Source organism: Moschus berezovskii, chromosome 2, assembly GCF_049115385.1.
Source record: "Moschus berezovskii isolate FMDL1 chromosome 2, NW_MosBer_1.0, whole genome shotgun sequence".
In the NCBI taxonomy this organism is placed as follows: Eukaryota; Metazoa; Chordata; class Mammalia; order Artiodactyla; family Moschidae; genus Moschus; species Moschus berezovskii.
In genome coordinates, this window is record NC_142461.1 from 18,198,509 (window position 1) to 18,224,695 (window position 26,187).

The window sequence follows — 26,187 nt, forward strand, 5'->3', positions numbered from 1 at the left end:
GAGCTGTGAACAAAGTTATGAGTTTGTTTGCAGGGCAGTTTTTTTTTTTTAATTGAGGTATAATTGGAATCCATCATCGTATTAGTTTCCGATACCCAGCATAATGATTTGATATTTGTATATATTGCAGAATGATTACGAAGTATAGTTAACATCCATCACCATATATACAGAATTTTTTCCAAGATCTACTTTCTTAGCAACTTTCAAACATGCAGTACAGTAATAGTAACTTAATCATCATGCTGTATATTAAATTCCTATAATAATAAAACTTCCTTGACAGCTGGACGTTTCTGCCTTTTGACTTCCTTTACCCATTTGGCCCACCCCCTGTACCCTGCTTCTGGTAACCATCTATCTGTTCTATGATTTTGCTTTCAATCTTGAACATATCAGTGTTTTTATGCATTTTCTATTGAATCAAAGTCATATATGGCATCTCTTTGATTTCAGTGCTTTAGGAATTAATGTCAAAGGTTTCATGTGGAAAATATTGGTGATTATTTCCACTGAAATGAAAGCATATAATCCATGGTTAGAAGACTCATGTATCTCAGTACTTGAAAGAGTTAATTAGTAGACTGGACTTAAACCTTAAACCTTCTAGCTTCTGCATTATGAGATGCCTATTAAGATGGAATCTTTGAGTTCGTTTTCATTTCAGTTTGTCAAAACAATTTTCAGCAGTGTAGTTTTTTTATTAGTGTAACTCTAACTTTGTGTTTTAAAATTTAATTAATAAAATATGGTAGGTATACTAACTGGTGAAGACAGCATAGAATACTCACATAGCAAGAAGGAAATTATTGCATGGTGATTTTTGGTCTCATGTCTGGAGCCAAAGAGTTAAATTTTGAGAATTTGAAGTCGTAGTGAACTCTATAGAGGGGATAGGTTGCCTGCATATCAGGGTTCAGAGGACTAGTTCCTCATCAGATGACTTGAACTTTCTTCATTTGGAATTGTCTGTAATGTAGGGCATTGAACTTGATCACCCCCAAGGGTCCCTTCTGTGTCTGATTGTTGATAACTGGCAGAGGGCGAGATCCTATGTGTATTATATGTTACTCTCATATTTACTTTTGGGCAATTCAAACTCCAGTGTTTTACAGAGCCTGGCCTCCTTACTTAAAGAGCAGTTTATGCTTTAAAAGCAGATAGCACTTCGATAAATGTCTTCTTACTTGCCACTTTTCCTCTCTTAAATTTCAAGAATTATCCGTGAATCGCCTGGTGCTGATTGACAAACTCTGAAGGTTTTGGGAGCATTATTAAGGTCATTTTACTTTAATTTAGGTTAAATTAACCAGTATGACATCTATGTTCATTTCAATCACTTAATGCCACATGACATACAGTAGGCATTTAATAGCCAAAAGTGGGCAGGTAAGATCTAACCCTCTTTAATAATAGTTTTCTTTGCTTTTCAAAGTGAAAGGAACAGTATCATGCTATTCTCTTGTGTTCACACTGTTGGGGGTCCAGGCAAGATGGTATGAATGAATGCTGAAATAGATGGGTCTTTCATTTAATTCTTGGTGGTGGTGATTTAGTTGCTAATTTGTGTCCGACTCCTGTGACCCCATGGACTGCAGCCTGCCAGGCTCCTCTGTCCATGGGATTGTCCCAGCAAAAATATTGGAATGGGTTGCGGTTTTCTTCTCGAGGGATCTTCTGGACCCAGGGATCAAACCTAGGTCTTGTGCATTGCAGGCAGTCTCCTGCATTGCAGCAGATTCTTTACTGTCTGAGCCACCAGGGAAGCCATACGAGGTCATACATTTTGTTGATATTGGAATTAAGATCTGAACTTAGTCAGAGGCAGTTTGACTCAAGAGCCCAACGTTTGTAATCAAATGACCTACCTTATCGCTTTCAAAGAATAGGGAACAAAAATTACTCCTTTCATCTCAGACCCAGTTCTCTTCAGGGGGATACGTTTCAAGATCTTCGGTAGATTCCTGACGTCATAGATAGTACTGAGTTCTGAACTTCCTGTGTGTTTTTCTTATACTAATGGGTGGGGAGCATATATATAGTGGACGCAGGGGATGGAGGGGTGATTCACATTCTGAGTGGGACAGACACGGATGGCATGTGGTTTCACCAGCTATTTGGAATTGAAAACTTTACTTTGAAAATTGTAATTGAAAAGTTTAATTTGAAAATTGTAATTGAAAACTAATTCTTAATTCAATATTTTGTACCGTGGCTGATCAGGTAGGTAACTGAAACCATGGAAAGTGAGACTAGTGATAAGGACAGAGGGGAGGGGTTAAATTAACAGTATCTGATTTATGAATTTATTTCTCCCAATTTTTAATGTGTAGATAATACATGAACATACATATGCAAACCTTCTAAATTTATATGTACACATAGATGGAAATTATACTGTTTTTCCTGTAGCATATCTGGGAGAGTTCATGTAAATTGAAATTTCCTCAGTTCATGTAAATTGAAATTTCCTTTCTTTTTTAATGTTTGCATACTATTTTCTCTTTTTTTCTTTCTAAAATTGAGAGTAATTCTATTAGTAATTTGAACCTTCTGACTAAAGTTTATTTTATTTAGTATATTAATTGGTGGTGTGGTAATGTGTGATAGAAATAGCCCTTTTCTACTGAATTGGGTCAGTATGTGACTCAAAAGAAAACCCACTTTGCTGTTACAGTGGATGGAAATCTCTTAAAATCCAGTAATAGATTGAGTTATGATTAATTTACATTCTTTTTGGCACAACTTTTGTAATGTCATATGATTAGTCCTTCTGTTCCCTCCCCAATAAATAGAAGTTAACTGAAGAACCGTACTTGGAATTTGACTGGAGATTTAAAACTAGTGTTAGATTTGACTTATAAAAATTGTAGTTTTTTCTCTCTATATAGTAACTTTGACCTATTTTATCAGCTAAATTCATTTTCTTTGCGTATCAGCCTTTTTTCCTGTGTATTAGTTTCTTATAGAAAGATAAAAAGTTCAGACAAATTAAGAACTCTGTTTTGAACTAAATTGTTACTACACTTACGAACTATGTTCACAAATTTCTTATTGCTAACATCTCCATGAGGTAGATGATAATTGATTTTACAAAAGAGGTAAACAAATCTAGAGAGTAAGTTTCTTGTATGGAGTCAGAGCCAGCACAGCTGATGTTGAAATCCAGGAGATCTGGGGCCATTTCTCAGTTTACTGTACTTGAGCTGCTTTTTCCTAGTTTCTCCATTAAGATATTACAGCTTTGTCATTTCCTTTGTATTCATGGTTTCATTTGGCCACAGCAGTACTGTGAAGTACCCATGGCATACGTTGTTTCTGTTCTGTGGCTGGGGAATCTGAGGCTAGAGGTTGTGGATTGTACAAAGGCAGGCTCCTTTAAAAATCTGTTCTGTGACAGGTCTTTAGCCAAGGTGTTCTGACTTTAGATGCAGTGCCCCTTTCCTTTACTAGAAATGTGGAAACAAAGATTTCTACTTGTGCTCTTTTTTTTTTTTTTTTGAGTTGGGAATTTCTTGGTCATTCCATGAGAAATATAAGTAGTTTTATGTGCTGGGTTCTGGACTTAATGCCTTGAATTTAATATAGTCCTGACAGTTTATGGGGCGTCCCTGGTGGCTCAGATAGTAAAGAATCTGCAATGTGGAGAGACCTGGATTTGATCCCTGGGTTGGAAAGATCCCTTGGAGAAGGAACTGGCAACCCACTCCAGTATTCTTGCCTGGAAAATCCCTGTGGGCAGAGGAGCCTGGTGGGCTACAGTCCATGGAGTCACAAAGAATCAGACATGACTGAGCAACACTTGATGACACATTAATCGACCAGACTTCACAGTTTAAGACAGTGCAGTGTTGGTGAAGGCTGTCTGACCAAACTGTATATATAGAGTTTCCTCTTTTATGGTTCCTTCATTTTTGGTGTTGTATCATATATAGTTGACACTTTATTTTTTTCTCTTTTTTTTCCTTTTAGTGAATGGTAGTGTCTAGAAAGGGTATGTCCCTTCAAGAGAGAGGTGCCAATGTCCAACCGGCCTAATAACAATCCAGGGGGGTCACTGCGACGTTCACAGAGGAACACTGCCGGGGCCCAACCACAAGACGACTCAATAGGAGGAAGGTATGTATTTAATGGTAATTTTAAAAGAAACTGGGATTAAAGAAAGTTTTTTTTAAAACCTCACTATATGGACCAGAGCTTAAATGGTTCACTGTAAATGGGAATTTCTTTTCTAATTTTTGAGCTAGGTAGCACAAAACTGGAATTCAGAGCGATTATTTAATCATTCCCACCCCCACCCCCAGGCTCAAAAAATAGTTCTCAGTCTTTATCAAAACTTGATCTCTGGGTTGTTAACATGTGGCACATCATGTTTTGTTGGTCCCTTTTCTTTCTCCTCACTGTCTTATACACAGGCTACAACATACCTTTCAACCATTGGTGATCCCTTCCTTCATGTGTGTTGTGACTTGGTTTATTTACCTTATTTGAAAGGAACCTTCATTTGTTTTAAGATCTTGAGTTTTGTTACCTAACTTTTGAGTTTTTTCCCCATCTTATTTTTTGACTACACATGGATGCTGACAGGCTGGTGAGGTTGTCTATTAGCACATCCATTCTCAGTGTTTAATGTTGAGTTGGTCTTTTTTAGTTGGAGTCGTTGTATAGGAGGTAATATGAAGAATCAGATACATTCTGCTGAATGTTGAATTCCATGTCTGATTTAGCTAAGTATTCTCATTTTATGTATAACATACTCAGATTTGCTTGGACCTACTTTTCCAGTGCATGGACTCATAGATTAAAGTAGATTGTGGCTAAATTCTAATAAGTTTACCTTATGCAACATTTTGAGCCATTACCATGTATATTTTATCTTGTTTAGTCACTAAATCATGTCCAACTCTTAGTGACCCCATGGACTGTAGCCCACCAGAATCCATGGAATTTCCCAGGCAGTAATGCTGGAGTGAGTTGCTATTTCCTTCTCCAGTATATTGCCTAGTAAATATATATATATAATTTATAAATATTTTATATACTTATAAAAGGTAAATTGTCAAATGTAAAGAAAAAATTGAAGTAAATCTTGCTCATGTCAGGCTATTTTAGTGGTTGAACATTTGGACATTGGGGTAGGACAGTTTGTGTGTAATTTTTGTCTCTTGTGAAATAGCTGTGGGTCCTTTGTTATATATCCTTCAGAAAGCCTCGCTTTTTTTTAAGTCCATACAGTGAGGATACTTATTTTACAGTGTAATTAGTTAATTTCAGTATTATTGTATGTTAAATTTTAGAACAATGCTTAGTACAGAGTTTTGTTCTTAATTTTTTACTTTTTTTTACATTTAGATTATCCTTTGGAGTAGCCATATCACCCCCCCATTACAAAAATGTTACATATTTTTGACAACTTGGAAAATACGGGGAAGTATAAAGAAAAACGTCATATTTTCACAGTCCACTTAGAATCACTGCTAACACTGACCCATTCCTCCACGTGCATGCACGTGCATGTGCGTGTGCTTAGTGGTTCATTTGTGTCCAACTCTTTTGTGACCCTGTGGATCATAGCTCCTCAGGCTCCTCTGTTTGTGATATTTCCCAGGCAAGAATACTGGGAGAGGTTGCCAGTTCCTTCTCCAGGGGGATCTTCCCCACCTAGGGATCGAACCTATATCTCCTGTGTCTCCTGCATCGCAGACGGATTCTTCACCCGCTGAGCAATACTAGATGTGCATGCATGAGCATATATTACTTGTACTTTTCAAACAGAGTTTTGTACATATTAATCCTCAGGTTATGCTTAGACTCTTGATATGATTGACAAACATTTTGCACTGTCACACAGTATATTTTTTGTAAATCCAGTGATGTTTCAGCACCATTATCTTTTCTGCACGTCAGTAATAGGGAAAATTATTTAAATATTCTCTTGTATTATGTATTTTAAAATGTGAGTGAAAAACAAATAGACCCAGTTAATTCTAGTTAATTAAGATCCATTGGCTTTAATAGCGAAGTTGTGCTCAAGATTGAACTCAATTAGATGTGTTGAATGGATCTTTCCCTAAAGTTTATGTGCTTTAAGCCAGTCAATGATATGTGCTCAATTGATGGAAAATAATGAAATTTAAGTTTCTTTGGAATGGCAGAAACATGCCAAAATACATAAAGCAAGGTGTAATTAGGAGTTTTTGTAAGACTTGAATCCTTCCTCCCTTTCAGTAATGCAGCCTCATTTCCATCTCTCATGATTTCAACTTTTATGTTTTCAAGAAACATTTCCTGGCAAAAATAGTACACAAAAGAGGGTTTATTCACTTTTTTGAAGTCTAGTATCATATGTGTTGTTTCCTGTCTTTAAAAATTGTTTAAAAACATGACTTTTAAAGTCTTCATGTCTAGTTGTGTGGTTAATACCATAATTTAGTAATTTTGATTGTTTAGGTGTTTCCTATTTTTATGTGGAGAAGTATAATTATGATCAGGACGTAGGAATTTGGAACTTCTGCCTAAAAGTCTTTATCAGTTTGGCTAAGAATGCAAATAACAATATATTTGCATATCTGAATCTCATTTTGCCATTTTAGCGAGCTTTGTTTGTGATAGATTGTCAGGACTGGAAAGGACCTCAACCCCAGACTGACTTGTGAAGCCCCACTGGAGTGTGCTGTAGTACCAATTATATAACTTCTGAGAAACCTCTCCAGGGATGTTGGGGAGTGAGAGGATTGGCATTAATTGGGAGAGAGCAGTTGTAACTGTATTTTCCATTCTTTTAACCAGATTCCTGTGGCCTAGCTTTCCTAAGTAAAATACTACTATTATTGTGACTTTTGTTTCCAAAACACAGTTGTTTTGGTCTTGTGGATGTATTCACGGTGGTTCAGTGATTGAAATAGTGGTAATAATAACAGCATCTACTCCAGCAGGTATACATATTCATTCACTTTAAGACCCAACAGAAGCTGTGTGCTAGTAAATATGTAGTCCCTGTTTTATAAATGCTTGCTCAGCTTTACACCACTGCTGTGTAGAGACAGGACTTGATTTTTTGACTGCTTCAGTCTCCAGTCTGATTCCTTTCTTTATGCCAACTGTTCTTGCTGCACAAACCACTTGATCCAGATGATGAAAGACTTACAGGAGGGCGTGAAGTACTTAAAACTGAAAGTTATTTAACTCTTTTCAGTTTAGAATTTAAGTTTTTTCCCTCCTAGAATTTAATTCATTCATTTTTGATTCGCTCTGTTTCCTTCCCAACTTGGGTGAACGTGTCCTTTTTTGTGTAGCTTCCTTTCTGTGACCACTTTTGTCTTTTTCTCAAATCAAGGTCACTTACCTTTTTTTGCCTTAAGAAGAAAAGGTTTAGTTCATCCATAAGGTAAAAGAAACTTGAATCTTTGGGATATATTTATTTTCTTTTGATTATTCCCTCTGTTGTTTTTCACCCATTCTTCATCTCTATTCCTAAGGAAACTAGATATCTTTCCCCTCTTCTGTTGTTTTTCTCTTCTCCCTTCTTCCATAATTTGTTGGGCTACCATTGATCTGTTCCTTGCTGTGTGTTCTCTTGAGGAAATCCTTCACTTCTGCTTGTGTGTGGGCTTGCTCTGAGAGATATTACCTAGCCTTCCCACTGCTAGCACAGTTATTTGCAGGCTATCCCTCCCTCTTGGCCATTCATTAGCATTTTCATTAGCTTTTTCTGTTTGTTTTTCTCAAATGTCAGTGGTAGGATTGAATTCAGTCTTCAGTTAAGGTTGCTGTAGTGAAGGTTTGTTTGACTTTGTTATAAAAACACAGCATGATGAGAACAGAAAATTGGATGCTTCTGGAGAATTAAAGAATTAAGATAAATTTAATCCTACCCAGAGATAATGATGGTTCATATTTCTGCTCTGTTTCTCCTCCATGATTTGAATTATGGCTTCTAGTTTTTTCCCTCATTTTTTTTTCTGTAAAATATATTGCTGCCATGCCTATCACATTTGAGTATGATTCTGATTTTATTGAGTCAGATTCCTGCAGTAGATTCATAGGACCCAAGGATAGGAATTATTTTGAAGACTTTATTTTTTTGGTGCTGCATGGCATGTGGAATCTTAGTTCCCCAACCAGGGATTGAGCCCATGTCCCCTGCATTGAAAGCACAGAGTCTTAACCACTGGACCACCAAGAAGTCCCTGAAGACTTCTTTAACAGAATGCTAACTTGTCTTTCAGAAAGATCGAGTCACTTTTTTTTTTTTCCTTGTTTTGAATAAACCAATTTATACTCCTACTAACACTTTGTGAAAATGCCTCGTTCTTTAAATCCTGGTCAATACAGAACACCATTTTTAGTAGAAGTTTGTGGGGAAAAGGGATTCCTTTGGTTAAAGTTACTGTTTCTTTGGTTACCATAGAGTTGAAGGTCTTCCCCACATATTGGCCATTTTTATGTATTTTGTGAGTTGTCTTAGTGTCCCTTTTCTCTTAATTTTGAGGATGCTTGTTCTTTTCTTAGAACCCTTTATGAAAAGGGAATCAACCTACAGAGATGGGCTAGTATTTTTTGTTTATTACTTGTTCTAGTACTAATTTATGGTAGATTTTAAGTTTAGGTAGTCAGGTATATCAGGTATATCTTTATTTTCTTCCTTTGCTTTCTCCCAGAATAAAATTTTCTTCTTAGTTCTGTCAGTGTTTTTTTTTTTAATGGTGTGAAAAAATGTTTGAATGCAATCCACTCCACCTTTGCACTCCCGTTACAAAATTTGTCTGCAGAGTTTTAGTAGTTATTTATTACTGAGTAATAAATTATGAGAGCTAAAGGTTATTGTTTTCTGTTAACATTGCAAAGCAGGGAGTTTTTAAAGTCAGGGTTAATTTTATAGAAAGATATAGATTTGTATTAATATTTTGCTTAAAAAATTATTTCAAAGGTTTGGGATACAGAAAAACACAAAAAAGAAAATAAATATCATCCAGAGATTGTCTGTTTTGATTTTTATCTGTATTTCGGTGGGGGGAATCTTAGTTCCCCGATCAGTTATTGAACCTGTGCCCCCTGCAATAGAAGCAAGGAGTCCTAACCACTGGACCTGTAGGGAATTCCCTGTCTGTCTTTAAAGCACCATTTAGCATGTAGCTGATTACATTGTAAATACTTTTAGATTCTACTATTTTTTTCCACTCAATATCCCAACATAAACATTTCCTCTTATCATTATGATTTTTTGGCAGTTGTTTACAAATGGTCACATGATTTGCTGAATCAGTGTGCAATATTTTCCACTATTTTCATTTTTTGGATAGTTAGATGGTTGCAGTGGGAAACGTTTTTGCTTGTGCTTAGATGTTTGCAATTTTGGTATCTCTCAAGGGATATGTTCCAAGAAATGAAATTGCTTGGTCAAAGTCAGTTTTTTACAGTCAACTTATTTCACATAAATCTTTTGCCCTCTAATTTACTTAGCACCATCAGGAAAAAAAGTGCATTTTCTCATCATTCTGTTTGTGTTATTTCCATTTTCCTGCTAATTTGATATGGAAAGATTGCATTAATTTCATTTTATTGGTATTTCTATAGTAATGAGATGTTAAACCCTAGAAAAATAGGTTTAAGGAGTGAGAGCTGAGTGAGAGTACTTCTTGATGTAAATGTACTAATAAGTTTTCCTATTTTGTTTGTGTTCCTTTGAACCCCACTATACAGAACTGACCTTTTAATTTGTTCATCTGAGATTAGCCCCTCCTCATATATTAGGACTTCCCTGGTGGCTCTGATGGTAAAGAATCTGCCTGCTATGTGGGACACCCAGTTTCCATCCCTGGGTCAGGAAGATCCCTTGGAGAAGGGAATGGCTACCCACTCCAGTATTCTTGCCTGGATAATTCCATGGACAGAGGAGCCTGGTGGGCTACAGTCTATGAGGGTCACAAAGAGTTGGACATGGTTGAGTCACTTAATGCTTTCTCTTGTGTAATGATATCCCTCAGTTCTTCACCCATGTGTTTTGAGTGATAGTTAATCTTTTCCACCGTGATTTTACTTTGCCCCAGGTCCCCCGTTGTTGTTTTTCAGTCACTAAGTCAGTTGTGTTCGACTCTTCAGCAGCATGCCACTCCTCTGTCCTTCACTATCTCCTGGACTTTGCTCGGATTAATGTCCATTGAGTTGGGATGCTTTCTGACCATCTCATCCTCTGTCGTCCCCTTCTCCTGCTTTCAGTCTTTCCCAGCATCAGGGTCTTTTCAGATGAGTTAGTTCTTCACATCAGGTGGCCAAAGTATTGGAGCTTCAGCTTTAGCATCAGTCCTTCCAGTGAACACCCAGGATTGATCTCCTTTAGAATGGACTGGTTGGATCTCCTTGCAGTCCAAGGGACTCTCCAGAGTCTTCTCCAGCACCACAGTTGAAAAGCATCAATTCTTTGTTCCTCAGCCTTGTTTATGGCCCAACTCTCATATCCATACATGACTACTGGAAAAGCATAGCTTTGACTATATAGACCTTGGCAAAGTACTGTCTCTGCTTTTAATACCCTGTCTATGTTTGTCATAGCTTTCTTTCCAAGGATCTACCTACTGCCTTTTGCCAAAGTTGAGAGAATCTACAGTCATTCATTCTGAGTTCAGGGATGGTACTAGGATGGTCACATGATCCAAGCTGGGAAAAATTGGAAGTGTTTGCCTTTTTGGTTGCAAAGGGCAGATATGAATCTGAAGTTGCCAGCTGCATATCTCCTGCCTTATTTATCGAAGAAGATGGACAGAGAAAAGCAAATGTATTAGAGTATGTGTGGTTAAAGTTCTGACTAGTTTCCATTTGTTAGTTTTTCAGATCTGTGTTGAATCTTTTCTCTAGGCTTGATTCTTTAACTGTTTTGATTGTGGAGATATGCATGCCTTATTTTAATAAAGCCTGTTTTTCTTTTTTGGCTTTAGAGTTTTAACAAGTCCTGCCTTAGTGTTCTTGGCAGTGTAAACAGTGTAAGATGGTATTCATCCATTTGTAAAACATCATGCAACATGCTCGGTAGCAGTTATAAAAATGAGAGTAGAATAGCCTTTGTCACAAGCAGCTTCCGGCTCAGCAGGGGAAATTTTCATGCAGGTGATTATTGAAGTCAGAGAAATATTTCTAGTAGTGGCCTGATGGATGTGGGCTTTGAAGGCTGAGGAAGCACTTGTAAAACTTAGGGTATACGTCAGCCATGTTTGTCCGTACTTCAAAAGTAGAGTCATTAGTTACTTCCAGAGTAGATTTTAGTTCTTTTTTTTGTTTCTCTTGTTACTTTGTTCACAAGTAGTAGGTGTTGAGCAAATACTAGTGTTGAAATAAGGAAACTTACTTCCTTGGCATTTGGGTGCAGAAGTGTCACTTTCTTTTACGGACATAGTCGTGAAAAGGTGATTGACTGGAGTGAAGGCAGAGTTGAATAGGGCCCGGTTTAAATGGGTATGCTACAGGGATTATGCTCCGGTAACAAACAGCTCCTAAATATTAGTATATCATCTAGCCATTAGGAGACTTGTTCATCCTGGGTTGCCTGCAGGCTCTGCTGCATATCCGCACTTTCAGGTATTTGGTTATCGCTGCTCTGGTGGCAAGAGAAAGTGCTGAATTGCTTTATGACTGTCCAAGGCTTCCCTCAAGTGATCCGTTCCCACTCATGTTCCCTTGACCAGAGCAAGTTACATGGCAGCGTGTAACGTCCAGGTGGTTTGGCAGGTATTATCCTACCGTCTGCCTGGAAAGAAAGTGGAATATTTGTAAACAGCACCTGGTAGCTGTCAGAGCTGTTAAACACCTGCCCCAGACCGTTTATTTCCCTCCGTTCTCCTCATTGCAGCCCATGCAGTTGTGTGTTCTCTTCATTCTTCCACGTGATTAACCAGTATGGATGCCTTTTTAAATATTCGTTTTTTGATGTTCCTTCCATCTTTTTTTGGTCCTGACCTTTGCTCAGTCAGATGGAAGCTTCTTCATCTTTGGGAGAAGGGAGACATGGTGTGATGTGAAAATGACTTTATTGTTTCTCACAATTAAATTGAAAACACTTAAAACAACAGTTTATACTAGAGTTGGCCAGATAACTTGTCACGTACTCCTCTCAGTAAGGGCAAATCTTACATACAGCGTAATCAGTCACTTTGAGTCTCACCAGCAGAAGTGCATGTGCACACACTCTTCCACTTCTTGGGCTGCTTTGGTAATGCTGAGAAGGCTGCTGTATCCTCTCAGGCCTTGGGCTGGGAGGCAAGACTGACAGTGTTGTGTTCAGTGTGGTTGTCGTGGCCTCAAGAGGAACAGAGGCTACTTTTTTCTAGGTAGGGGTTATGCACATTGGATTCTTAATAGTATCCTGTTATTTCTTGGACCAGTAGAGACATATTTTATATATTGTGCAATTTTCCTTGCATTATAGATTATTTGCCTTTAACCATCAGGTGTGAAATTTTTTCCAGCTGTCACTTCTTAAGCATACTGGAAGCCTATAAGCCATCAGCTGCCGTGGATTATTTCATATCTTCACTGACGGTTTACTCAGATTCTCCTGTCCCTCAGTATTGAAGGAATCTGATGTCCCTCACCACTTTTTGTAAATGCTTTCTCAGTCTCAGAATGCTTTCCTGGAAGAACACTTTTCCTATAAGAGTTATCAGTGTGACTAAAAAAATATATACAAATGTTTCTTCAATAATTGAACAGCAAGTTATAACGTCATATGTGAAAGACTAGAGGAAGGCATGGCAAACCCTCTGCAGTGTTCTTGCCTGGAAAATCCCAGGGACAGAGGAGCCTGGCGGACTACAGTCCATGGGGTCGCAAAGAGTCAGACATGAATGAAGCAACTTGGCACATGCAGTTGTGTCCGGCACTTTGCAACCCCATGAACTGCAACACGCCAGGCCTCCCTGTCCATCACCAACTCCCGGAGTTTACCTAGTTCATGTCCATTGAGTCAGTGATGCCATCCAACCATCTCATCCTCTGTTGTTCCCTTCTCCTGCAATCTTTCCCACCTGCAATCTTTCCCAGCGTCAGGGTCTTTTCTAATGAGTCGGCTCTTCTCATCAGTTGGCCAAAGTACTGGAGCATCAGCATCAGCCCTTCTAGTGAATATCAGGGTTGATGTCCTTTAGGATTGACTGGTTTGGTTGTGTTGGAGAGGCTCTTGAGAGTCTCTTGGACTGCACGGAGATCAATCAATCTCACTGTATAGTGTGTATCATATAATATAAGTATCTTTACTTTGGTGCCCCTCTAGTACTTGAATTAGGAAGTATATAAAATGCTTGCCTACACAGTTTAGAAACATTTATATAACATATGAGCCTTTTACAAAGGTAAAAATAAATAAGTAGAAGGAAAACAGTTGATAACAAAGTATTATCTCAGTAAGTAAATGCCTGGGTACTTGATGCAAGATGACACTATATTCAGATGCTTGCATCTGTATTTGAATTTGTTGAAAGTGACAACTGCAACAACAGACTTAAATGCTGTAAGCAACATTTTTATTATAAACTTTTCCAAAGTGATGCGTGGCTCTTGATAAAGCTGCAAAAAAAAGAAAATACAATCTTGTTGATTCCCATTCATTCCTGGAAAGCTTTAAGTATGTAGTAAGTAAAGTCGCTCAGTCGTGTCCAACACTTTGCGACCCCATGGACTGTAGCCTACCAGGCTTCTCTGTCCATGGGATTTTCCAGGCAAGAATACTGGAGTGGGTTGCCATTTCCTTCTCCAGGAGATCTTCCTGACCCAGGGATTGAACCTGGGTGTCCTGGATTGTAGGCAGATGCTTTACCGTCTAAGCCACCAGGGAATTACTAAAGTATGTAGAGGACCATGCAAAACAAATTATAAGCCCATTTATCCCTTAGGTCATGATATCTTCTACCTCTGGTTCTTAACTGCTAAAAATGCCAATAGTACCACTGTTCCCCAAAATGTTTTGAAAATACTCCCTAGAGGAAAAACCACTATTTTTTTTTTCTTTGCTTTTTTAATGGCACTGTTTCGTAAGATAAATAAGGAGTTCTATATTAGAGAATTTTTGGAGCCAGCATTTTGCTGTAACTCAACATAGGAACATTGGTCAGACTACTTAACTTCTGTTTTGTAACTGAAATAGAAACCTAGTACATTTTACAGGAGACATTAGTTTTTTGTTTAAAGTGTTTTGAATGAACTTTCCATCTTGATTATTGACAATCAGAGGCTTATTTATAACATGCGTTTTATAGCATTATAAGCAAACATTTAATTTATAGAAGATAAAACTAAATGTTATAATTGTGCATGTAAAACGTAAAGGCATAAAAATGTCTATATGGACTTACATACATTTGGAGGTGTAATTATGTACCAAATCATTTCTGTTTGGTAACACATATGCTGGCACAGATAATAATTTCAAACAGAATCTGAGACCTGTAATATAAGGAATTAACTAGCTGCTTGTAATGAGCCACTTTGCTCATTTTGCCTACGATTAGATTAGGAATGTGCTCTTTGCTACCAGGTTTTGGCCTCTTAGATGTCTTCTGAACCAGAGTTGGTTTCTGATCTTTCAGGATACCAAAGATTTTACTAAAGCATAATAAAAATGAAGTTTCTAGAAGAGACAGTCACTAGAGTTTGCCTGAAAGTCACCGAGGCATTTGAACTTGGTTTCAAGTTACTCTTGAAAGCACACAACCAAGAGTTGATAATAGCATGCTCTTTTGCAGCATAGATGTCTTTAATGTGAGTTGGCTCACATCCACTTGGAAATGATGTCAGTATGCTGTGGAAATCGTGTTGGTTCAGAGGCAGTTTTTTCTGTAGTGTTAATATATGCAGTGCAGTTGGGACAGACATTTCAATTAAAAGAGTAAGATTTGGAAATATATGACGATCTTTCAAAATACATGGAAATCGTGCAGAAATGAGTTAAAGAAATCATTTAGTGCAAGAAACAGCTAGTTCAGTGGTTTCCAGAACCACCAGACTTTACACTGTTTAACACTCTCAGGAAGCTCAAAACCATTTATTTACTCTCCTATATTTATAAAGAAGGAAAATGAGAAAAAAGAAGTCTTCCCCAGAATTAGATTTTTAATTTTGTCAAAGCTGGTCCTAAAAGAAAATACCTTAAAAGAGAAAGTATGAAAATAAGACTCTTAATGAGTGGACCATCTGTGATTATTGGTGCAAATGTTAGTGGAGGTTTAATCTTTATTAAAATTGATGATGTTTTTGTTAGGACTCTAACTGCAAAATAATAACATAGGTTTGAATGCTGTGTTTCTAATCATATTTTCACTGTTAGTTTTAGTGGGTGATATTGCAGAGCATGAGGGGTTTTTTTTCCCCCAGTAACATCCATAGATTGATATAGAAGCTTCAGTCCCCACACCCATCCACCCACCCAATTATCTTGGATTTTAATTCACTAAATGGGTTCATTCCAGTGCTACTTAAGACTTTGTCCTGAATTTTACTGTCTTGCAAATTTGATTTATAGTAGGTATAAATTTTACAGATCTTAAAGAGATCATGCTTTTCAATAAAAATTAATATTAAACATAAAATTTGATAAATGAGGGAGTTGGTAAATGAGCTAACAGGCATCAAGACTCCTTTAGCACTGGATGCTGTTATATTCTCATTGGCTGTTCTAATTGGGCATTATTATTTTGTGGAGATTGCTTTACAGTGTCTGAGCATTAACAATTTATAAGTGGGCATAATAAAATAGAGTCCCACTTTGGGAGGGCACCCATTGTTACTTATGGTAACCATCTGGTTGCCTATTCCTCTTGTGGTAAGCCACGGGCCAGATCCAGCCTAATGCCTGCTTTTGTAAATAAAAATTTGTTTAGAACATAGCCGTGCCCATTTGTTTATGTGTTATTTATACCTGCTTCTGTGATACATAGTACCACCACAAAACTGGGAGTATTTACTACCTTTTACAGAAAATATATTAGACCGTGCTGAACAATAGTCAGAGGGTCTTCCTTGGTGGCTCAGCAGTAAAGAATCTGCCTGCAGTGCAGGAGATGAGGGTTTGATGCCTGAGTCTGGAGGATCCCTGGAAGAAGGAAATGGCAGCCCACTCCAGTATTCTTGCCTGGGAAATCCCATGGACAGAGGAATCCAGCAGGCTACAGTTCCTGGGGTCGCAAGAATCAGGACACAACTGAGCAGCTAAACCACCACCACCAAAGAATAGTCAGAAGGACATAAAGATCAGTATTTTGTAATATTAAAAAAAATTTTTTTTCACCAGGCATCAGTGAGAATATCACACCTAAAATAATTTTAGGAAAGGTATTAATCCAGTCAGATCAGTATGGGATTGAAGCCAGTTTTATGAGCCTCACTTTCTTGGATGATTGGACATCGTTTTCTGTTTCTCCTCTCTCCCTTCCTCTCCCCTTCCTCTTTCATACACACTGAGACTGCCTGCTATGTTCTTTCGTTCCTTGAAGGTGATTAATTAGGACATGAAAGCTGCAGGAGTGGGTTTGGGTGGCTATAAGTTTCCCTATGTTTTAAAACCAGAGAATGATTTATTTGGGTGGAGGAAAGGAAGACTGCTACCTCTACTGTGTGATCAGCGTAGGTTGCTGCTGCTGCTGCTGCTGCTAAGTCACTTCAGTCGTGTCCGACTCTGTGTGACCCCATAGACGGCAGCCCACTAGGCTCCTCTGTCCCTGGGATTCTCCAGGCAAGAATACTGGAGTGGGTTGCCATTTCCTTCTCCAATGCATGAAAGTGAAAAGTGAAAGGGAAGTCGCTCAGTCGTGCCCGACTCTTAGCGACCCCATGGACTGCAGCCTACCAGGCTCCTCCGTCCATGGGATTTTCCAGGCAAGAGTACTGGAGTGGGTTGCCATTGCCTTCTCCGTCAGCGTAGGTTAATGTTGGTCAATTTCTGTTGACAAAGAGACTTTGATACTTAGGAATATATTATGTCCTTTTTTTTTCCTTTCCGGGATTGACATTTAAATAATTAACAACTTGAACATTATCACAAAGTGGTCTAGCTTTGAACTGATAAGATTTTCTTTTAATAGGATCTTAAAATTTTCAAGGAATATTTAAATTTTACTATGAAATGAATTAGAAATTGTGATTCATTTAAAAGATTTCACCAAACTTAAAAAAAAATAAGAATGTAGAGAACCTGAATGACATAATTTATAAATATTATTCCATGGAGAGTAAATTGTATTCCATGGATAGTAAATTGTATACCTGAAAACAGTATTTTACTTTCCTTTTTAAAAAGTAACTATGAAGTGATTTGAGAATTTGCTCAATCTTACTCCTTTAAAAAAGAGTTGTTCAGTTGCTAAGTCGTAACTGTTTGTTTGGGACCCCATAAACTGAGCAAGTGAGGCTTCCCTGTCTTTCACTATTTCCTGGAGTTTGCTCAAACTCATGTCCATTGAGTTGGTGATGCCATCCAATCATCTCATCCTCTGTTGTCCCCTTCTCCTTCCCTCAATCTTTTCCAGCATCAGGGTCTTTTCCAGTGAGTTGATTTTTCACATCAGATGGCTAAACTATTAGAACTCTCATATCTGAAACTAGAAGTGAAACAAAAACAGAAGCAACTTCTGGAAACTAAATCTCTCGATAAGAAACTCATGGGATAAAGCAAAATATCAGTCTGCCAGTGTAAGAATATCTAGGAAAAATAAAGACTAAATTACAATATATAAAATTCTACAAGGTTCAGCTTGGATACACTCAGAAAATGTAACATGTACCCTGGAAGGAAAAATCATCAAAGACTAAGATACATGAAAGCCTATAGGTTACTATAGATTTTTAATAGTTGATCCAGTTAAATGTTTAGAGAATACTGTTGTGTTATGGATTAGAACCTTGAAAATGAAAATAATAGTATGAACCTGAGAAATATTTACTGAGAAGCTAATGTCATATCTTCTTTCAAGAATCCAGTATTGAGTTCTTCAAAAATGAAAGAAAGCAAAGATACTGAGACTAGAAACTGTAGATCAGCTTTTTGAAAGAGATGATGGAACATGTATGATACATTGAGAACTGTACGGCATCCTTGTACATTTAGATGGAGTTGTCATATGAGGTGTTCAGTGATTTATTTCTAATTCCTTTGAGATCATGTTCAAAATGAAAGACTTGAAAAACATTTTTAAACAAATTAAACAGCTTTAATATTAATGAAATTTTGTTGCTCTCATTAGAATATGCTTTTTTATGTTATTTACATGAAGGATGGATGTTGGCCATGAATTACATCAGTTGAATCTATTAACCTTAATATTTCTCCTCTGAAACACCAGCTTTTCAAGGGTATATATTCATGCATGCTTCTTTTGCTTGTGTAAATCTCATGTGACCTTTGCCAGAGGTTAAAAAATCTTAAAAACTGAAAAGTTTCTTCATATCTCTCAAACTTGCTGTTAAAACAGTGCAGCATCAGGATTTGAATTACTATAAGTATAACCCACCTGTGTATCAATGGTACAATTGCTGTGAATGTGTTTGGAATACTTTGTGGCAAATTCTGTATCTCTTTATCTAGGACTTGATTTTGGTGTACTTTCTACTAGTTAACTGCTTTAAATTCATAGTAAATATCACCATTGATTTCATGTAAGCTTGTTAACCGTTTTTAGTGCTTTTAATGATTTTCTGTGTAAAATCAGTTTGAGAATTGACTCTTATCTGCTTCTGCATTTATTATGCGAACCTGAATTACAATGTACAAATTGGTGATCAGTATCATTGTAGGGATCACAAATTGCCTTTTCTGTAAACCCTTTAAGCTATTATAGTTACATTGTCTATTAAAGGAGTGTTTAGATCTAAAGCCTAGATTTATGTTTTGCAAAAATTGGACATATTTGAATATCTTTATTAAAAATTACTGAAAATTCATTATTGCTTAAGCAACTAAAATATTGCTATACGATATTAAGCAACTGGTTATAAAAAAATCTTAACTCTTAGATATTGGGGGATTGGTTCTAAGAGGTAATTTCTTTGGCCAGATTATTTGATAGAATAATTGATTATAGAAATATTTGGGAAAAGGATAGGGTCAATAATGAATTGGGAGGCTTTTTTTTTTTTTTTCGATGAAAAAATATTTCACTTTCAGTGTTGTATTTGCATCTCATTTTCCTGATAGATTTCTGTTTTGGTTTTCTGCTGACAGGTCACATTTAGGGCAGGCAAAACATAAGGGATATAGCCCTCCTGAGAGTAGAAAATCTAATTCTAAGGCACCCAAAGTGCAGTCTAATACTACTTCTGAACTGTCAAGGGGACACCTTTCTAAAAGGTAAATCTTCACATTGCTTATCCATTTTTCAAGGCAGAGTTATTTGCATTTGAATCATTGCCTAATATTAAAACATACCAGGTTATGCCAAAATGTTGTGATATGTGTTTTCGTCATTCTGTGGGTGTAACTTTTAGGAGGAACGGTGTATCACCTCTGCAGTGATGTCAATGCAACATCCCCTAGGCAGTGCTTTTATTCTCGTTGATCAGAGACCTGCAGGTTTCTCCCTTTGCCTGAGTTTCTCCTTTTGCTTGACAAACGATTACAGGCATCTGCAGTGCCATTTTAAAATCCATTTTTCTTTTTTTTTTTTAATTGTCAGGGCCATAGAACAGTGACTTAAGATCTAATTGATAGGGAGTCTTTAGACAGTATAACTAAATATTTGATACCACAATAAAAAACTTTCTAACCTTCATTTTATAAATGTGTATATTAATGCTTATTTACTGTAACAAAGAAGTTGCGTTTGTAAACAGAGTATCGAGATTTTGGTTTAAACGGGTGCTGAACTACCAAAAAAGCATCCTTTTTTTTGGTAATCCTAATTTTTGTGTTGTGATTAGGAGTATTGGTGTCAGTCATCTTTGGGCTAAAGAATGAACCTGATCTTTTAATATTTTACCCTCTAAAGTATCTCCCTGCCCCCCCCCCCCTTTATTTTTTGCAGTGCTGAACCATTTGCAAGCCTGTGTTTGTTTAGTTACTGGACTTACCAGGAATACATTAGCACTTAAAAATCTTATTTCCATGGACTTGAGAAATTAGTATAAGTGTATTATGATAGGTTTTATGATCACAGGCTGATACTCTTTTCTTATCTAACCTCTTAGAAGCTGCAGTTCGTCATCTGCTGTCATAGTCCCACAACCAGAGGATCCAGACAGAGCCAATACTTCAGAAAAGCAGAAAACGGGGCAGGTGCCTAAGAAAGACAATTCTCGAGGAGTGAAACGCAGTGCTAGTCCAGACTACAACAGGACCAATTCTCCTAGCTCTGCCAAAAAACCCAAAGCACTTCAGCATACTGAATCTCCCTCAGAAACGAGTAAGCCACATAGTAAGTCAAAGAAGAGACACTTAGACCAGGAGCCACAACTGAAATCTGCACCATCTCCATCCACGAGCAAGGCTCATACCAGAAAGAGTGGGGCCGCTGCTGGTTCACGGAGTCAGAAAAGAAAGAGGACAGAGAGTTCCTGTATAAAGAGTGCTTCTGTGTCTGAAGCCACTGGTGCCGAAGAGAGATCTGCAAAACCTACCAAGCTGGCTTCAAAATCGGCCGCCTCAGCCAAAGCTGGGTGTAGCACCATCACCGACTCGTCGTCCGCTGCCTCGACCTCCTCCTCGTCCTCTGCCATTGCCTCGGCCTCCTCTGCTGTTCCACCAGGTGCCAGGGTGAAGCAAGGAAAAGACCAGAATAAGGCCAGGCGTTCCCGCTCAGCATCCAGTCCCAGCCCCAGAAGAAGCAGCAGGGAAAAGGAACAGAGTAAAACTGGTGGCTCTTCAAAATTCGATTGGGCTGCTCGCTTCAGCCCTAAAGTTAGCCTTCCTAAAACAAAACTGTCTCTTCCAGGGTCTTCTAAATCAGAGACATCCAAACCTGGACCTTCCGGATTACAGGCCAAATTAGCAAGTAAGTTTACTGGAAAGGTTTTTTTATTCAAGAAAATTTCCTTTGGTTTGTCAGGTTTTCAATTTGGGCAGTCCGAGGCAGTTCTGGATTTATTACTGTACTTGTATCTATATATAACAGTGTCTAATAATTGTGGGTGTTCATTGGAAGGACTGATGCTAAAGCTGAAACTGCAATACTTTGGCCACCTCATGCGACGAGTTGACTCACTGGAAAAGACTCTGATACTGGGAAAGGTTGGGGGTGGGAGGAGAAGGGGACGACAGAGAATGAGATGGCTGGATGGCATCACCGACTCGATGGACATGAGTTTGAGTGAACTCTGGGAATTGGTGATGGACAGGGAGGCCTGGCGTGCTGTGATTCATGGGGTCGCGGAGAGTCGGACTCGACTGAGCGACTGAACTGAACTGAATAATTGATTTACCACATTTGGTTTTATGGAGATGGATAAGGAATGCTACTGCCTTATTAGTAAATTGTCATATTTTAGTGTCTGTATCTTTATCTTTGCAGTGTTTGCTGCTTATTTTCTAATGTCAGAGTAGGACAGCAAGTTGGTTTTTCTCCTTTAACCAGAAACATAACTGCTAGTTATGAGGTGGTCATGACCACAATTGGCGATGAAACATTCCTTTTTGCTATTGTACGTTCTTGACGTGTGGAAACTCTGAGCTAAGTTATTAGAATATAAATAAATGTACCTTAGTTTTAAACCTCATTCATAGGTAATATTTTATGGCCTTTACGGAGCTTAGTTTAAAAATGAATACCTCAGTGTTACGAGGCGCTGGGCTATGGTGCCTACATAAATGGGAGAGAATTTTGCCTTTTTGAAGCGTACAGTGGAGTAGAAAAAACTGATAATAAGTTTGACAATAATACATCCAAGCAAAGAAACTAGATAAGAGAAAGGTATCTTGATGCACTTTTCTTCCCCTTTTTTTTTTTTTTTTTAAAGAAAAGATCAACTTTAGGAAGCCAGATGTTCATTTCATGAGAGATGATGGGGACCCTCTTCACTTACTATAATGCTGAAGTGCCTTTTTTTTCTATTTTGAGAAATGTAAAAGGCACAAATACAGAGAATAATACGGCACTTATCTATAATTTTTAAAGCATTTAGTTTTTGTAATATTGAACCTGGAAGCTTGTTTTTTACCATCTTTTTTCCTTTTGAGCCCTCTTGGAAAATTTCAGATCCATGTTTGATATGCGTAGACCATATTTTGGTTACTGGGAGATTTTATACCATGTCTACTACTGTTGTTGTCAAAATATCAGTCATATTGAATCAGCCTAACCTAATGTTGAATCCACGCTGGTAGTTCTGTATAGTTGAATCCTGCAGTCAATAAACTATTAATTCAGTTGATTCAGTATTAGTGAAACTTTGGCCAGAATACTAGTAGACACTATTGTAAAATTTTATATTTAATCTGTATCATAGGGTTATTTGAAGGTAACCTCTTTCACTCTTAGATTGTAGGAACTGTTCTATTTGGTATTTTAAATATGCAGTATGTGCGTGCATGCTTAGTTGCTCAAATTGTGTCCCACTCTGCAACCCCTGCCAGGCTCCTGTCTTTGGGATTCTCCAGGCAAGAATACTGGACTGGGTTTCCTCCTCCAGGGAATCTTCCTGAACTAGGGATTGAACCCTTGTCTCCTGCATTTGCAGGCAGTTTCTTTACCACTGAGCTATTTGAATTTGAATTTAAATATTGGGTGAAGATTAGGATCCATATCTTAAAGTCAGAAGGAAATAAAAGGTTCAATAGAAAGGGACAGCAATTTGTCCACTGGTCCTGACAAGGCTTTCTTGAGAATTGAAGTTATTTGTCTCCACCTTCATACCTCTTCTTATGTCTACTTTTTATTATTATTATTTTTTTAAATTTATTTTTATCTGCAATGGATCCTCACTGCTGTGCATGGGTTTTCTTGTTGCAACAGGTTGGGGGGCTGCTCTTCACTTGCGGTGTGTGGTCTTGTCACTGCAGTGGCTTTTGTCGCAGGGCACAGGCTCTAGGGCGTGTGGGCTCAGCAGTTTGGTGCAGGGGCTTAGTTGCTCTCGGCGGCATGTGGGATCCTCTTGGACCAAGGATCCAGCCCATGTCCTCTGCATTAGCAGGCAGATTCTCAGTCACTGGACCACAGGGGAAGTCCCCTCTGTCAGTGGCTGACCAGCCAGATTCCCTTGGTTGTGTGGTTGCTCTCAAACAGAAAGCCCTGAGGTGTTGATGCTACCACTGTGCCATAATGAAGCCAAGCCCAGATACGCTGCTGTACTCAACTGCACATGGTCACATCTGACAGAGTAGTTTTTAAAACTCACTTCATAATTGTTTTTCTTACATTCACAAAATCTATGTGTGTTCTATGGTCACTAATATTACTTTCCCATTTTTATTGCCACTATCCTACTTCTAAGCTCTAATTATAGCCTAAGCTGTTGAAACAAGAGACGGGAACCAGCATTTGTTTAGCATTTAAAAGTGCCAGGTATTTTACAAATGCAATCTCATTTAATTTTCAGAAAAATTGGTGCTTGTTAATAGTTACTAAGGAAATTTATTCCAGGGAGGTGAAATAACTTGCCAGAGTAACATATCTCCTAAGTGACAAGAGTTAGAATTTGAAGATAGGGGTATGTATGACTATGAAACCTTTGTTTCCTTTGCTGTGTAACTTATTTTTCACCTATTGTTCTTTGTGTTTTGCTCTTGCAACCAATTTGGATCATTAAGAAATATTAATGATCCAAATAAGATCTCCCAGAGCAGATGAACTTTTATTTGATCCTTCTTTACTAGTATCAATTCATCTTTAGGGATGAATAATACTGGTTGACCCAGAGATTCATATTATAGCATTAACTGCATGTTTTTTTCTTTACAAGTTAGTGAAAAACATTTCAAGATGAAATAATAGCAAATATTTAAAGTGCTTCCTAGTGCCTGACAACTTTGTAAATAGTTGACATGGATCATCTTATTTACCTGTGCTGTGTGATAGTAGTAATATTCCCATCTTACAGACAAGGAGATTCAGGGTCAGTTTGATCAAATTACCTATCCAGGGTCACAGAACTACGAAGTGATAGAGCCAAGAGTCAAACCCAGGTCATGTGATTCCACAAGGTAGTTTAGGGTGAGATTAGGGTTCGGAGAACTGATAGATTAGATGAGCTCAATGTAGACAGGCTTCTTGGAGTCATCAGGGCAGGGGGAGTTTTAACGTGATTAAATGGGTCACTTCAGGAGAGTACTGCAAGAGGATTGGCAGTACTTGATTATTTTATTTAAGAATACAGAGGCAAGATGAGGTATCTTAGAGAAATCCCTGGATTTCAAGTAATGGTATTTTAAAGAGAGAGACCTCTTAATATGGAGCTAAAAATCCTAGATTTGAATCCTAGTTCTGCCATTTTATCATCTGGTGTCTGAGAAAGTTGATAACCTTTTCATTGTAAAATAGGCACAATAGTTATTTGACGAATGAATATATACATGAAGAGACCTAGCACAGTGCTTATAGTACGTAAGGATGCGTCACTAAATTTGGGGTGTATAACTGAAATTGAGTGTCTTAAAGCATTCAGGAGCATTGTTCTGAGAAATGTGGGATTGATACACATCCTGCTACTGCTGCTGCTAAGTCACTTCAGTCGTGTCCGACTCTGTGTGACCCCATAGACGGCAGCCCACCAGGCTCCCCCGTCCCTGGGATTCTCCAGGCAAGAACACTGGAGTGGGTTGCCATTTCCTTCTCCAATGTGTGAAAGTGAAAAGTGAAAGTGAAGTCACTTCAGTCGTGTCCGACCCTTAGCGACCCCACGGACTGCAGCCCACCAGGCTCCTCCATCCATGGGATTTTCTAGGCAAGAGTACTGGAGTGGCTTGCCATTGCCTTCTCCGGATACACATCCTAGCTATTGATTAATTGAAGGTGTGGCTACCTTTAGATTTGGAAGACGGAAAAATAGTTTTGTGGCATTGGCAAATCATTGAACTGCAATTATGATTGCTACTTAATCCCTAGTCTTTGCAGAATGACAATATTCATTCTGATGAAGCATAAATGAAAGAATGTAGGTGGAAACAACTTTGTGAAATTAAAGTGCCATATAAATATGCAATGGTGAATTTTGAATTGTTGTGATAGATTTGAAGGGCATTTGTGTGCATCGGGAATCAGTTTGATTTTTTTTAAATTTAATATTAATCTGGAGGCAGAATTAGCTTCAGTGGTTACAGTCATTCAGTGGATGAGCAACTCTGGTGAAAAAATCTGTAAGTTAACTAAAAAATGGAGTGGCTATTTTGTGAGTTAGAAAGCATTCCATATTTGGTACATTATTGATTTTATTCAACTTTTAAGAATCATTGAACCTGTTAATTTGAAGGTGATATGTTTCCTTAGGTATAGGCTTATTCTGAGATTTGGTTAGCTTCAGTAAAGCTTCCTGGTAAAGGAAATTGTTTCCAAATTGTAGAAATAGCAGTACTCACATGATGCTTTTGTGTAAACCTGTTTGCCATGGCCAAATATTACTTAAGGAGATTCAGGATATGCTTTCACATCTTGAAAGCTGGAAGAATTCTTAAGGTAACTTCTCCTTAACCCATTATTTTATAAATATTTGACCACCTGTTATTTTGGGAGATAACAGTGGTCCGTGGAACTCACTTTGGAAATGATGTGTTTAGTCGGATCACTTACGCAGGAAGAGCTTTTCTGCTGTGCTGCTTCGGCAACTGTTGAACAAGTTTTGGGGGAGGAACTAGGGCGGGCAGGAAAACTAGAGAAGCAGCTACTTTATGATGGGCTTCTGGAAGCCTGTGGCTTGTCAGCTACAGCTAATCAGAATCGCCCTGAAACAGAGGTCACCTTGCGTCAACTGATAGAAGTCTTGAGAATACCCCGAGGAGGGATAGTGTTATATGACAATTTTTAATCTGCATGAGGAAACTTTTCTTGCTGTGACTTGTTTAACCTTAGCAGTCTTACATATTTTGTAGCAAAAATGTAAAACCAGTGGGGCAATGTAATGATACAAATACTTTTTTTTAAATATTCTTATAATATGCTGCTTAATCTGCCTACCTTTTCTTTAGGCTAATTTTTCAGTAATTTGACTATTTCAAAGTATATACTTGTCTTAATAGTAGAAGGTGATGGATGGCATAGACTTTCATATAAGGAACAGTTTGTGATCAAA

The 26,187-nt window shown here is 37.9% G+C and overlaps 1 protein-coding gene across 15 annotated transcripts in view; it reads left to right on the forward strand.

The window, feature by feature from the left end:
- TRIP12 (thyroid hormone receptor interactor 12) overlaps window positions 1-26,187 on the forward strand; it is a 151,860-nt gene that overhangs the window by 43,234 nt on the left and 82,439 nt on the right. For 8 of the 15 annotated variants that reach the window (XM_088845055.1, XM_055397299.2, XM_055397296.2 and 5 more), the window contains exons 2-4: window positions 3,973-4,119; window positions 19,199-19,324; window positions 20,161-20,963. In XM_088845055.1, coding sequence (XP_088701181.1) covers window positions 4,022-4,119; window positions 19,199-19,324; window positions 20,161-20,963 — 1,027 coding nt within the window. In that variant the 5' untranslated portion in view covers window positions 3,973-4,021. The remainder of the gene's footprint in view (window positions 1-3,972; window positions 4,120-19,198; window positions 19,325-20,160; window positions 20,964-26,187) is intronic. The other 7 variants (XM_055397311.2, XM_088845070.1, XM_055397310.2 and 4 more) reach the window with 2 other exon arrangements.